This window comes from Callospermophilus lateralis, chromosome 19 (genome assembly GCF_048772815.1).
Source record: "Callospermophilus lateralis isolate mCalLat2 chromosome 19, mCalLat2.hap1, whole genome shotgun sequence".
Classification (NCBI taxonomy): Eukaryota; Metazoa; Chordata; class Mammalia; order Rodentia; family Sciuridae; genus Callospermophilus; species Callospermophilus lateralis.
Genome location: NC_135323.1, coordinates 806,517 through 820,800, shown reverse-complemented (window position 1 = coordinate 820,800; position 14,284 = coordinate 806,517). Strand labels below are relative to the sequence as shown.

General features: G+C 48.2%; 1 protein-coding gene across 4 annotated transcripts in view; it reads left to right on the top strand.

Moving 5' to 3' along the window:
* Clec16a (C-type lectin domain containing 16A) overlaps positions 1-14,284 on the top strand; it is a 175,711-nt gene that overhangs the window by 280 nt on the left and 161,147 nt on the right. For all 4 annotated transcript variants that reach the window (XM_077106086.1, XM_077106085.1, XM_077106087.1 and 1 more), the window contains exons 2-3: positions 10,558-10,686; positions 13,383-13,516. In XM_077106086.1, coding sequence (XP_076962201.1) covers positions 10,558-10,686; positions 13,383-13,516 — 263 coding nt within the window. The remainder of the gene's footprint in view (positions 1-10,557; positions 10,687-13,382; positions 13,517-14,284) is intronic.

Below are 14,284 nucleotides of genomic sequence, written 5' to 3'. Positions count from 1 at the left end.
GAGGCCGCGTGGCGGGCTCCGGGCCGGGGCTCGGGGCGGCGGGCGCCGGCGGGGCGAGAGCGGCGGGCGGCGCCGGGTCCTGCGGTGGAGCGCGAGGACTCGTCCGGGCGCCGGGTGCGAACCCTGACCCCGCCGCTCCTGGCCGCGTGACCTTGGGCCAGTCTCCAGCCTCTGGAGTCGCACCCGTCAAGTGCCCGGGGAGGTTCCGGCTCGCGGACGCGGGCTCGGTTCGGGGCGGGGGACGGGGGCCAGGAGCTTCGCGGGATGGGGCTTGCTAGGCGGCACCCCCCGGGGTCCCAGGCCCGGACCTGGGGGGGTGGACGTGCTCAGCCTCAGTTTCCCCAGTCGTCCCAGGAGTCGAGAGGCAGCCCTGGCTTCCTGGGAGGGTTTTGAGGGCTGGTTGGGCGAGAGAAGGAACAAGCGGCCCAGGACACGCACAAGTGCCGGTCATTAAAGAACAAAGTATCACCTGGCCAGAGCTGTGGGAGAAGCGGGAGTGCAAAGGTCCGGAGCTGGCCCGGGTCAGACCTGCGTCCCCTCTGAGCCCACCACTTAGTGGCTGTGTCACCTTGGACGAATTATTTCACATCTCTGAGCACCCAGCCCCCATCAGCAAATGGGCCTGGTGTACATCGTGTAAGGATTCAGTGCTGTCGTGCGTGGAAAGCCACGAAGCCAGTATGGCCAGGAAGCAGGTGGCCGAAGTCGGTGACTGTGTGTTCAGCCCCCTAAGGTCTTCCCAGACCACCCCACCTCAAGTGCTCTCCCTCCCACAACTCCTTCCTGTTAGACCTTTGACCTGATGTCATTCCTTGCATTCCTGCCATTATCCCATTTGTTTTTTTAACCTCTTTTCTGTCTCTATTAAACTGGAATTTGCAGGAGGGCAGAGACTGCTTGGTTTGTTCACAGTTGTATACCTAGCAGTTAGCACTGCCGCCCCACCCCCCCCCCCCCACACACACACAGTAGGAGCTCAGTGGGTACTGACTGAAGACTGAGCAAATCAGAGGCAGTGACTTCAGGGAGGACTGGTAGGGTTGCCCGGAGAGGAGTGGGCAAGCCTCTGGCTGTAAGAAACAGGCAGTGTCCAGAGGGAGCACCTGAGGGAGGTAAGAAGGATGGGGTCCCCTGATGGCAGGGAACTAGAGGGAAGTTGGGGTCTGTGGCAGGGATGAGCCAGAGGGGAATTAGATGGGGGCTTTCCATTTGATCCTGGGGAAGGGAGAGAGCTATGATTTTCAGCTGTGACGTTTCTAGTACGGAACAGGCATTTAATGAATGTTTGTGGGTCCTGAAGAGTGGGGGACAGGATGATTTTAGAGGTGGTGGGGAGAGAAGCTGAGGAGAGGAAAGAGGTTCAGGACAGGGATGGGGGTTGGTCGGCAATCAGGAGTCTTTAATGGAAGGGCAGCTGGCAAGGAAAAGGAGTGGCTTAAGGATTTTAGGAATTTATCAAGTGGGCTGAGAAGGGGAATGTGTTTATCCAGGCGGTTGGGCCTCCTGCCAGCACCCAGGTACTGAAGACTCCCCTAACTCTGCCTGACTCTAGCCCTTTTAAGTTATTTTAATATTTATTGAATGCTTTTATTCTGTGCCAGTTGCTTGCTAAGGACTTCCCATGTGATATTTCCTTCAGTCCTCACAAGTCTATGAGTTATAGGAATTTATTGTTTCCATTTTATAGAAGTGGAAACTAAGGTTCAAGGAGCTTAAGTCACTTGCCTCAAGGTGACAACAGCTGAAGAGTGTGAAAGCCATGTTTGACTCTAGAGATTGCACTTGTTACACTGGCTTTCTGAATAAAACTTCTGGTTGTTAGTTTGGGGAAACTTGACTCAGCTGAGTCCCATCGCCAGTGAAGCACCTTTGCTGACCAGCCACCATGCCTGGGAGCTCAGAGGGTCTCAGGTTCCTTTGCAGTATCCTGAGAACTGTCCAGGTGCATTGTTTAGGTCGCTGGAAACCAGAGCTGTCTGCCCTGGATCAGCCTGATCTGTGTAATCCCTATTACAGCCTCAAGAACCTGGTGATATGTGATTGGTGTGGGGCTTAGAAGATCCCAACGTTACTTGGGAAAAAGTGCCATAAACAACTAGTAGCCACCCCTGTGCTTGCTCTTGCTGTACTTCACTTGGCTCTGGTAATAAACATCTTGGGTACAGAACAGCTCATTCCCTGAGAGAGTCTGCAGGCTGGTGGGGAGACAGCTGAGGAGCCAGTGACTGTACAGTGTGTCAAGTGCTGGGATCAAAGGAGGCCCAGGGTTCTGGGGGATCCCTTCTTGGAAGCTTCTGGAGGAGGTGACGTTAGAGCAGAGTCCCTAAGGATGGCCAGGAGTCGGCATGTGGTGATGGAGGGGCACATAAGCAGGACCTTGGGGTGTGTGGTCTGTCCAGATGGGAGGTGGTAGTTGTAAGGAAACGAGGCTAAAGGTAGAAAGGGACTAGGGCTTTATCTGACACCTAACTTTCCTGATTGTTGGGTGACCTAGAACTGAAGGGTTTCCCAGAGCTTGGGAATTTCATTGCTGAAATTGGGAAAGTTCTGAACAAATGATCCATATTGGTCACCCTACCAGTGACAGTTCCCAATACACTCTTGCCTCAGGGCAAGAGTGTCAGCGTACATCATTATGGAGAGGAGTGGTGAAGACATTTAACATAATTTAGAATTGATTTGTTTGGTTGTTGTGGTGTTTGGCACACAAATCATCTGGAAACCACTCTTTTTAAAATTGAAAATTTTTTTTTTTTTAAGAATAGTTTGAGGTTTACAGAAAGATTGAGAAAATAGACATAAAACCAGAGACCCTTTTAAAATCAGTTTATTCTTCACAGCACTCCCAGCTTCAAACTGGAAAGAAGGTTTCCTATTAGGATTTTACTTTTGCTAAATAAGAGAAGACCATGCACCCGCTGAATTGAGTTAGTGGCTTAGTTGAGGCATACTGCAGGAGTCAAGAGGTTATCTGCTGCACATCTTCAGTAGTTTGCTGCCCAGACCAGTGGCCAGGCTGTGGCATTAACTGACAAGTGCCCATCACCAAGCTCCTGCTGGGCCTTGTCAACCACGTTAAGCATTTGGACTTCAGGCTGCGTACTACCCAACGAGGACTGTGGTCTGGCTGAAGTTCACAGAATGGGCCAGAGGAGGGCCAGATAGTGGGAGGCCACGCAGGGGCCCCTGTTATCTTCTCCTATCTTATGGTGGCAGCCTGCTGTCATCTAAGTGTATTTCACGTTGATGGTCCTCTTTCCCGTGCTCACCTCACCTGTCCGTCTGTCCACACCTTGCTCTCCACACTTGAGCTTTGCTTTCTCCCGTCCAGAGGCCTGCCGCCAGCCCTGAAGTACTGATGCTCCGCCAGGATGCCCCGTGGGGTTGGCCAGCAGGAGGACTCCTCTGTAGCTTTCCTTGTGTGTGCTGTTGGTCAGCATGTTCTTATGTTCCGTCTTTTCCTCTTGTGAGCCCTTCAAGCTTCATCCCACCTTGAGTCAGATCCCCAGGAAGTGGTCAGCACTCCTTGGCCTTGTCCTTTTGCCATCAGAAACTGTCTTAGTTTGCGTCCACCACTCTCAGTTGTCCTAGTGCGTCTGCCAGTGGGACGTGTGCTTCAAGAGGGCAGGGAGCCGCGTGGCTTGTTCAGTGGGTCTGTGGGATGCTCTCAGGCCTGGCTGGTGGTGGGTGGTCAACAAGTACTTGTCTTGGTTTCAGCAGGCGAGTTCCAGCCAGCCTTTTGAACAGGTGCTTGCCTTGTCAGTGCTCACAGAACCTCTGCAAGAGCATGCTTTAGGGCTGAGAGCCCGGCCTGTGCCCTCACTCTGTATCCCAGGCCCGGTCTCACTCGCTGGCCCTGTTTGACATCTTTGGCTGGTGAGTCACTGAACCACTGAACCAACACCTTTCCCTCACCCTGCAGTCCAAGTCCAGCCTGGTGGAGCCTCTCCTGGTTCTGCCATCCAGAAGGCTGGACACTGACCAGATGGTGGTTTTCAAGGCTCAATGTGGGATCGCTGGGAAATGGCAGGAGGGTCTCTACCCTGATGCTGAGTAGGCTAAACAGACTGAGGCCTGTCCTCCCCCGCCCCCCCCCCACCCCCCATGCTCGAGACATTGCTATTTGGAAGTCGTGTCTAGTCCATAGGCCTCCTGCCATTCTGCTTATCTTTTCTCACTCTAGCTTGAATATGAGTTCAGGGTCTCTCTAGGAGCATCCTAAGATCCTTAGATGCATATTTTGGTACAAGTCATAAACACTGTGGCTATCTTAAGAAAATGCTGTCACTGAAGACTAGTGGAACCTAGTGGGGCTTTGCTAACTGCCATGGTTTAACTTGTGAACAAAGTGACTCTCTTGAGAAAGCAGGGTTTGGTGAGGTGGGATTCGTTTGTGTCCACAGTCCTTGGTGATAAACCTCTAGGGTGCTGCTTGTGTGTTGGCAGCATGCTGCAGTGTTTGAATCTCCAGGCATTGCAAACTCAAGCTCAGCTGGCAGTGTAGAATTTGCTGATGTGCACGGGTCTCATGTTGGGACTGCACTTCTGCAGAGCTTCTCTTGGGAATGTGGTGGTGCTGACTTCCAAAGAAATGGAGTAGAGTCAGTTGTGAGGACTCCTTACAATCTGCTATGCATTTTCATGCCTTTTTGGTTTGGTTTTCTTTTGTGTTAGATATTTGTATTTTCATGTAAGTGCTTGGCTAGTGAAACCATTTTGTTGTTGTTTTTGTTTAACTTCATTGTTTGCATTTTATCCACTAGAATGGTTGCAAACTGGAGGTCTGGAATAGACTGCATAGCTCTAGTCCTGGCTGCAACCTGTTTGGATGATGATGATGATCATGCTGCTGCTGATGATGTTTGGATGATGATGATGATCATCATCAAAATGAATATACTCAGAGTTTGAGAGGAAGTTTTTCATCTTAACAGTTGTTAACCTTGTAAGAGAAAAATCTTAATTGGCTGTAGTTAAGTGTCAAAGGCAATCATCTGTCCTCTGAAATTTATCTGAGACAGGGACTCAGCTTTGCACGTGAAGCTTGTCATTGCAACATTGTTGATCATCAAAGCAATTATGAACCTTAATGCCCTTCAGAAGGTAGATATTGTGCTTGTCCTCTCCGTGGGGGTACTATGTAGCCTTTCCAGATATTTGCAAACATTTGCTAATAGCAAAAATTCTTTTATTTTAGCACCAAATAGGAAAAAAGGATGGGCATGGTAATGAACTTACCACATGAACCCCAACTATGTAAATATCAATAGCAAAGAAAAATATAAGTATGGGTCACCACTGGACAGTAGCATACCTGACAATTTCCATTTCTCTCTGCCTCTTTTTTGTTATCAAAATTTCCAGCCTTTCTAAAGTATATGTTATATTTCTGATCAGAAAGTTATTGAACTATTTTTATCTCTGATGGTTCAATTACTTCATCTCCCAAAGCTCTGGGATTAGATGCAGTGTTAAAATAATAAGTCTTAATTCATTCACCTTTTTCCTCCCAATACATTCAGATAAGTGTACACTGAGGGTCTTTACCTAAAACAGTATGCTAGGACATTATGGGGACAGAAAGAAGAGCAAGATATAGGTGGAACCATCGTAGAGCTTCAGAGCTGAAATCTAGTAGATATTTCTATATCCCAGCAACAGCCACACAGAAAGTGGGCATGCCTTCCCAGCTACTCTGAAAACTGAGGCAGGAGGATTGAAAGGTCAAAGGCAGCCTGGAAACTGGGCGAGACCATGTATCAAAATAAAATTTAGAAAAGGCTGGGGATGTAGCTTAGAGGTAAAATCAATCCCCAGTATCCACCTCCCCTGCCTCCACATGCACACAAAGGACATCAGCTACCTAGGAATCTAACGAAGGGTATGTGAGGTCCCTATCTAGAAACACAGAAAGAAATGCTGTGACTATCATGTCACACTATTGCAAGGATGTCAGTTCTCCAAATTCAGCTATCGATTTCAGGGCAATCTCCAGGGAAATCTTAGTATTTTGGGGAAGGTGATTATTTTAATACTTATGTTTTAGTTTTAGGTGGATACAATATTTTTATGTGGAGCTGAGGATGGAATCCAGTTCCTCACAGGTGCTAGGCGAGCGTGCTACCACTTGGGCCACAACTCCAGCCCTGGGAAGGTGATTTTAAAATATATCTGAAAATGCAAAGAGTTTAGATGGCCAATAAAAACCAAAAATAACAAAACAAAACAGAAGAAGTTGGAGGACACACATTACCACCTGGCTGGTTTATTATAAAGCTTCAGTAATTAAACAGCGTGGTGTTGGCACAAGGACAGACAAAAAGGTCAAAGAAACTAGAGCGTCCAGAAAGGGACTCACACATGCAGCACCTGATTAATGACACTGGAGTGCAGTAGAGAAATGAGGGCCTTTCAGCAGGGTGTGGGGTCAGATCGACTCCACATAGGGAATGGCAATTTGGGCCCATACTTACACCATACACAAAAGTCAGTTCCAGATATACTCTGAGGCAAAATGCAAAAGGTGAAACATTATTAGGAGAAAATAGCATTTTTTCATGACTTTGGGATAGGTAAGGATTTCCTAATCTTGCTATAAAAAAAACACTGTAAAAGGGAAAGATTGATAATTTAGACTGCATTAAAAGTAAGAACCTCTGTCATCAAAACACCATTATAAAGAGAATGAAAAGGAAGCCACAGCCAGAGAAGATATTTGTGAAGTGTATCCAGCAAAGGGCTTACATTCAGAACATGGAGCTGGGGCTAGGGCTCAGCGGGAGAGGGTTGCTGGGCATGTGGGAGGCCCTGGTTCCATCCCCAGCACCAAGAGGGAGGGAGGGAGGGAGGGAGGGGAGAAGCACTTGGACTAAGAACCTGGACAGGGTCGTGGGTAGGCCCCTCTCCAGAGGATATTCAGATGTCCATAAGCGCATATTGAATGGCCTTGGTCTTCACGCAGTGATGTCACCACCCACCAGCAGAATGGGTCCATGAAAACGCTGAAGAACAGCAGACGTGGACAGGCCCTGGGACAGGTAGCTCTCAGATGGTGCTTCCTGACTAGGGAGCTGGGTGGTCACTGATGGTCCCCAGCCTCAGGTACTATTTTGGCTTGTGCAGTGATGGCAGTGGGCATGTCCCCGGGTCACTGTGAATCTGAGGGTCGGTGTCAAGCCCTTTTTCAGTGCCAGGCCCAGCAGACTTATAGAATATTCTTTTCAGAACTCGCTCCCCACCCTGTCTCTGTCCTAAAGGCCTCCTAGCAGCAGTTATACTAGTTTTTGATTGTTTTCTTGGAGATTTGTTAAAGCAACAACAACAACAATGGCTAGTACTTGTCCTACACATAGTAACTGCCAGTTATCTCTTTACTTACTCAGTCCTCCCAGTGCCGCCATAGTAGAGAGGTGCCATTGCTGCTGCCACTTCACAGCTGAGATAACTGAGGCACATCGAGATGATGGAGCTTGCTCAAGATCATCTAGCCAATAAACGGCGCAGCTGCACTCAGAGCCCGGCAGGCTGGCACCATGTCTGTGATTAACCTGAGTACTGCACTGCCTCTCCAGAAGCTACCTAGACTGCACACTTCCTGCTCTGGACCTCCCCTCACAGTGTCTCTTTGAGGTCTGCTTTCCCTGACCTTGGTGAGCCTGAGTGCACCTACCTAAACCCTGGAATATCACTGATGTAATCCAGGAAGGTTGTTAATAATGGCCCCATCATACTAACCACAGTTCAATAGTGATAGCAGCTACCCTGCTTCTTTGGTGTGCTCAGCATGTGCCAGGTATCGTGCTTGGCTCTTTCTGCACATATTGAATCTCTGAAACAGCCCAGTGATGGGACTCCACCTGTTGCCACTATTTTATAGAATCCAGGTTGCTGAGAGGTGAGATGAAGTGCTTTGTCCAGGCCCACAAGTTAGGAAGTGGCAGCACCGGGGACCAAGCCTGAGTCTGTTGGACTCCAGAGACCGAACTCTTCACACCAGTCTGTGCTGTCACATGCTGGGTCTGGCACTTGGACCCTAGCCTATTGTAGCTTGCATGCTGTGATCAAATGTAGGTCATGAAGACCATCCCCTGCCCATTCAGCATTCACTGCGCACTCACTGAGCACTGAATATCTTGGAGTGTACTGGGGTAACCAAGATCAACAAGACGGTGTTTCAGACCTTGAACTCTAGTACAGGAGGTAGTCATTGTGTGGTATGTGCAGTAGCGCACACCCAGGTGCCAGTGAGGAGGACCAGGCACATCTAGGGGGAGGGCAAGGGGCCTTCTTTAAGGGAGTCATCACAGGAGGCATGGAGCTGGGCTTTGAGAGGTGAGCAGGAGTGTCCCGCTGACTGGGCAGCAAGGGCACGAAGCCAGCCCGCTGCGGTCAGCCTGGTCCTAAGACTTGAACCTCTTTGGGAGCCTTCAGAACAGACACCCTCACCTAGGCCACCACCTCATGTTGAGTCAGGAGTGTGATATATGATGCTAATGAACATGTGTCATTTACACAGAAGAAAATTCCAGAGAGGGGAGGACCCGTCCCTCTCCCTCACTGCCACAGTAAACAATGCTTTGTCACTGACAGGGTGTTGGGCCTTCTGTGCGCTTCATGGAGAGTGTCACTGATGTCCACAGCAGGAGTGACATGGTGGCTGTCATACTTGAGAGGGGTCTGGGACTGCAACTCAGTGGTAGAATGTGTGCTTAGCCTGCATGAGGCTCTGGGTTCCATCCGTAGGTTCCATCCTGGGGTGGGGGTGGGGGAATGACAAAACAACCCATAAATACTTTAGTGGGCTGGGGTCCTGCCACCTAAGAGCCTAATTGAATGGGGCTGGAGTAAGGAGCACCTTAAGTAGGTGGTACAGGAGGCCTGGGAACCACAGTTTGGAACTCTTTGAACGTCATAGGGCAGATGTACTTGAAGTGAGAGAGACCCTGTAGGTCCAGGGAGTCCAGTGCTGTGGTGTTACCCTATCACAAAGGGAAGCTTACTTGTGACCCCACATGTGGCACTGCTGGTAGATTTGGGCATAAATGGTGAAGGATTTATATTTTTGGAGAGCCACTTATTGCATTTTAAAAATTATATGCAATTTTTGATCCAGTTAGTTGTTTGGTTATACCATGTCTTTAAAGATAACATACAGCAACAATATTTTTGCTTTTTTGTTTTTGTGGTGCTGAGGATTGAACCCAGGGCCTTGTGCATGCAAGGCAAGTATTCTACCAACTGAGCTGTGTCCCCAGCCCCAAACAGCAACAATATTAATTAGTAAAACCCAGCCCTGTGCAAGCAGCAGGTGGTTCCTAATTTTCCCATCTGCAAGGTTCTGCCTCTCTGTGCTCTCCCATTTTTAGAGACTGTAGACAGGACAGTCCTATAAAATCTCTCCCTTTCTTGCTCTCACCAGCCCCTTCCTGATCACCAAACTAGAGAGAGCTATAAAGAAACATCAGGAGGTGACTTTTCCTGAGTCACTTCCTCTTCCGTCTGCTTTTCTTTCCCAGGCCTCAGGCTTCCTTGACCCATGAATTTCCCTGGACCTGTGTGGTCCCTTGAGAAGCTCTGGTAGATGCACTCCTGGGGCGTCAGGTCAGGCTGCTGGTCCCATGCTGCCCAGGACTGGCATTGCTGGTTCTCTTGGTTGTCCTCTCTGCCAGCAGGGAGGCCTGGAGGCGTGACCTGTGTCTTCCTGTCTGGGCTGGCATTGACTTCAAGGCCCATGTGGCAGAAGGACAGTGCTGTAGCCTCTTAAGCCCACTCAACTCTGAATTTAACAGTCTGTGCTCTGCGAGTTTGACCATTGTCCCTGGACTGCTCTCATTCTGTTTTAGCCTTAAGTTCTAATGGGCCTGCTACACTGTAAGAGGGATTATCCCAAGGGTAATTTTTTTTGGGGGGGGTACTGGGAATTGAACTTGGGGACACTCAATCACTGAACCTCATCCCCAGCCCTATTTTGTATTTTATTTAGAGACAGGGTCTCACTGAGTTGTTAGCGCCTCCCCGGTGCTGAGGCTGGCTTTGAACTCGAAATCCTCCTGCCTCAGCCTCCCTAGCTGCTGGGATCAGGTGTGCGCCACTGCACCTGGCCAAGGGTAACCTTTACTGCACAGGTTTTTTGTCCCAGTAGCTGGCTTTGGCACCCATCTCTCTGAGTCTCTGATGCCTGTCCTGTGTTAGACATTAGGCCTGAGCCCTGTGTCTCCACCTGCATCAGAATCAGCGGGTTGTGTGCTTCCCTCTGCATCTAGATTCCTCCTGTCCGGCCTGCTTTCCAGGCAGTCCTCTTGTACACTGAAGTTTGAGAATGACTGTCCTCAAGAGTTTGAGGATGACTTTGCCTCAATTTAATAGCAGTTGTCCCTGCTGTTTAATTTTCAAAGCGTAGCCTGCCATTTTTCTTGGGTGAAATGTGTCTAATCTGAATGTCAAATTGTGCTGACCAGATCTGAAGAAGCCCCGTTGTGTTGTCTCCAGATGTCACTAATGGGCTTTGGACCTGGCTTTTGTGTTGGTTGGTGACCTTTCTTCCTTTCTTTCTCTCAGGTATCTGTACCACGTTTTGACTAAGAACACCACAGTCACAGAGCAGAACCGGAACCTGCTGGTGGAGACCATCCGTTCTATCACCGAGATCCTGATTTGGGGAGATCAGAATGACAGCTCTGTATTTGAGTAAGGGTTTCTAGTGCTTGTTTTTTGATTCTTCCTCTTCCTTTGAATGTTTTTCCAAACGTATACCATGAGTCATTCCTGATGAGGCCAGAACTTGACGCTAATTTAGTCTTGTCCAAATCTCTCTGTAAAACATCCTTTAAACACAGTAGAAGTGCAAGCCCCAAAGGGGGAAGTTATGGAAATGAGTGTCTCCAGAAAACCCCAAATGTCATGAAAAATTTTCCAAGAAGCCTGATTGTCCCATTAAGGGAAGGAGAACATGTGCTGAGTGTAGCCTGGCCTGGAGGAGCCACCAAGGACCTGTGAGGGCCAGGCACAGTGCCGAGCTTTGAGGACACAGTCCAGGGAGCTTCCCTGCCCCCGGCGGAGGCCCTGTTGGTGTCCCCATCGTTGCTTAAGGCCGTGGAGCAGGTAGGTGGTGAAGGAGGCCAACACCAAGCCCAGGAGGGCTGTCTTCCCTTTTTGCACTTTCTAAATGAGCAGTCTCAGGCCAGGTTTCTTGTCTTCTGAGCCTCAGTTTCCTTGTCTTTAAAGGAGAAAAAGAAAGTCCCCTGTCTGGTGTCTGGTACAGAGCAGGTGCTCATGGATGCTGACAATTGATAGAAATAGGTGTGCCTACTGGACAGTTAGAATGCAAAGACTAAACCATGAGCTACCTCCCTGAGAGACCTGTCTCAGCGCAGAAGGATTTGGGATTGGTTACAGCCACCATATACATATGTATGTATATGTATACACGCACGTACATATTCATTCTCAAATGTGTATATATACAAATATGTATTCTCACATACACATGCATGTATATTCATACATAATATGAATGTGTATATGTGTACACGCATGTGTGTATGTATATATACGTTAAACATACATGCATTCTTAATTATAAAGGCCATTTTTATATTCTTTTAAAAAATTTATTTTTTAGTTGTAGTTGGACACAATACCTTTATTTTATTTATATTTATGTGGTGCTGAGGATCGAACCCAGGGCCTCGCACATGCTAGGCGAGTGCTCTACTGCTGAGCCACAACCTCAGCTCCAAGGCCATTTTTAAAACCTATTTTTAAAAAAGGTATTTCATTTCCAATCGGCTTATTTGTTATTCTGAGTTGATTTTCAGGACAGCTTTATCTTTTAATCCATAAAATCTCCTTGTGAAAAGTGCAAAGCTAGGACCCAGGCCATGATCCCTAAAGGAGAATGTGGGGCACTGCTTATAAATGGGACTGTCTCCCCTTAGGTATCCATGGGTAATTTGTTGGGTGTTTATAGCTTTTTGCACATGAGAGAGAGCATTGGCATAAAGGTTGGCAATTATGTCTCCTTGACCAGCTCAGAGAAGCTACTGAGCTCTTGGAGTGCAGTGATTCTGCACTGGCAACTCAGTGAAATCCCCAGAAAATCTTGTTTTTAATAAATTTTTAAATTTAAGTGCAATATTATAGAAAAGTTGGCAGAGGTAGTGCTGAGAGTTCCTGTATGCCCCTGACCTGGTTTCTGTCTTGTTAACGTTTCCTATCACTAGGGAATGTTTGTCACAACTAAGACGTTAAGCTTGGCACATTACATTACTTTAAGTTCAGACTTGATTTTACCAGGTTTTTGAAAACCTGAGAGTGTCGGTGATACTTGGGAACCACTGATTTACGCCAACTGAAGGGAAGGTAGACAAAACAGGGCAGATGACAGAAATCTCTGAAGGGCAAAGTGGATGGCATTTGTACAGGCACACAGGTTCCCAGATCAGAGTTGAGAAAGCTGTCAGCATTTTTTTAGGTTCATATTTATCCATTCATTTGCTCTTTCATGTATTCAAACAGAAATTATGTGGCACTGAGCAAGTGTCAGGCCCCTGATCCCACCACTGAGGAGCTGATGGTTAGGGGGCAGAGACACCCAGAAGTAAGTCACTAGCTGACATGTGACAGCAGGGATTTTGGTGAATATTCCAGATACAGATTATCCAGTTTTGGCTTGAAGGCACAGAACACGTTACCAGAAACATCATTTTCTTCCTTTAGAAAAGACACTAGGGGTTCTACTAGGGGTTCCTGTTTATAGCATGAACCTCCAAAAGCTGGTGCCCCCAGGCCAGGCATAAGGAAACAAGGGGGCTGGTGAGGATCCCTCCACCATGTCAGCATCGTCTTTATTTTCAGTTCTTTTCCCAAAATACGGAAACTACAAACTTGACAGCTTTGGAACCCAAGTTCTTATTAGTCTTCATTATCTTATTCCTTTGCGGGAATTCCAATTACTGATTTTCTTAACAGTCAAAGATAAGGAGAGCAAAGGAAAGAGGCTTGGTAAGGAGCAGTACGGTCACAGGATGGGCAGTGGAAAGGGCTGCGTGTTGGGTTTTCGAGTGGAGACGGCTGTGTGATCACTTAGTAGGCAGAGCTTGTTCCCATTCTGTCAGAAATCTAGCTCACCGCGTCTTGAATCAGCACTGTTCTTACCTTCTGGGGAGAAAGGTTTCTGAGCTGAAGGGTTGCACATTGGCCCGAAGGAAGGCGGCATCCTGGGAACTGGACAGGATGGAAGCCGCGGCCCTGTGGTGGTGTGACCCGGTGTCCCTGCTGATGCTTCTGGGGGGCAGGGCGCAGGGCTGGGAATATCACCAGAGGATGCTTTTGGCTTCCACTTATTGAAGCAAACCACTGACCCTTGCTCATTCTCTCCCCAGCTTCTTCCTGGAGAAGAACATGTTTGTTTTCTTCTTGAACATCCTGAGGCAGAAATCGGGCCGCTATGTGTGCGTTCAGCTGCTGCAGACTTTGAACATCCTCTTTGAGAATATCAGTCACGAGACTTCACTTTGTAAGGACATTGCTTGACATTTGCGTCTGTCGGCAGGGTGTAGCTTAGTAGGGTTTTTGTATATCTGTGCTTGCTGTATATTAGTCTGTCTGGGCTGCCCTAACAGAGTACCAAAGCCTGAGGGCTTAAACTATAGATTGGTTTTCTCACAGCTCTGGAGGATAGAAGTCTAAGTTGAAGCTATCATCAGGGTTGGTTTCTGGTGAAGGCTCTCTTCCTGGCTTGCAGATAGCCACTGTCTTAGTCTGTTTGCTGTTGCTATAACAAAATACCTAAGACTGGCTAATTTATAAAGCAAAGGTTTATTTTGGCTCATGATTCTGGAAGCAGAGAAGACCAAGATTGAATGGAGACATCTAGCATGGGCCTCGTACCCCTCAACTTGGTGCAGAAAATGCAAGGGTAAGAGGCACATGTTAAAGGGAGAGAATGTTTGCTTTATAACCTGCTCTTGAGGCAGCTGATCCAGTCCCTGAGAGCCAGAACTCAGGGGAGAAAAGCATGAAGCTGTTCCTGAGGGCTCTGCCCCGTGACCTAAACACTCCATGCCAGGCTTCCCTCCCAGCACTGCCACCTAGGGGGGTTAAGATCCAGCACGTGAGCCTTTGGGGACATAGTCAGACCATAGCAGCCACTGGCTCACTGCCTGGCCTTTCCTCTAGGTGTGACAGCAGAAGTGACGGCAAGATCAAGCAAGGGAGTTGGGAGAGGACCAGATTCTGGTGTCTCCACTTTGTATATGGCCACTAGTTCCATCAGATTAGGACC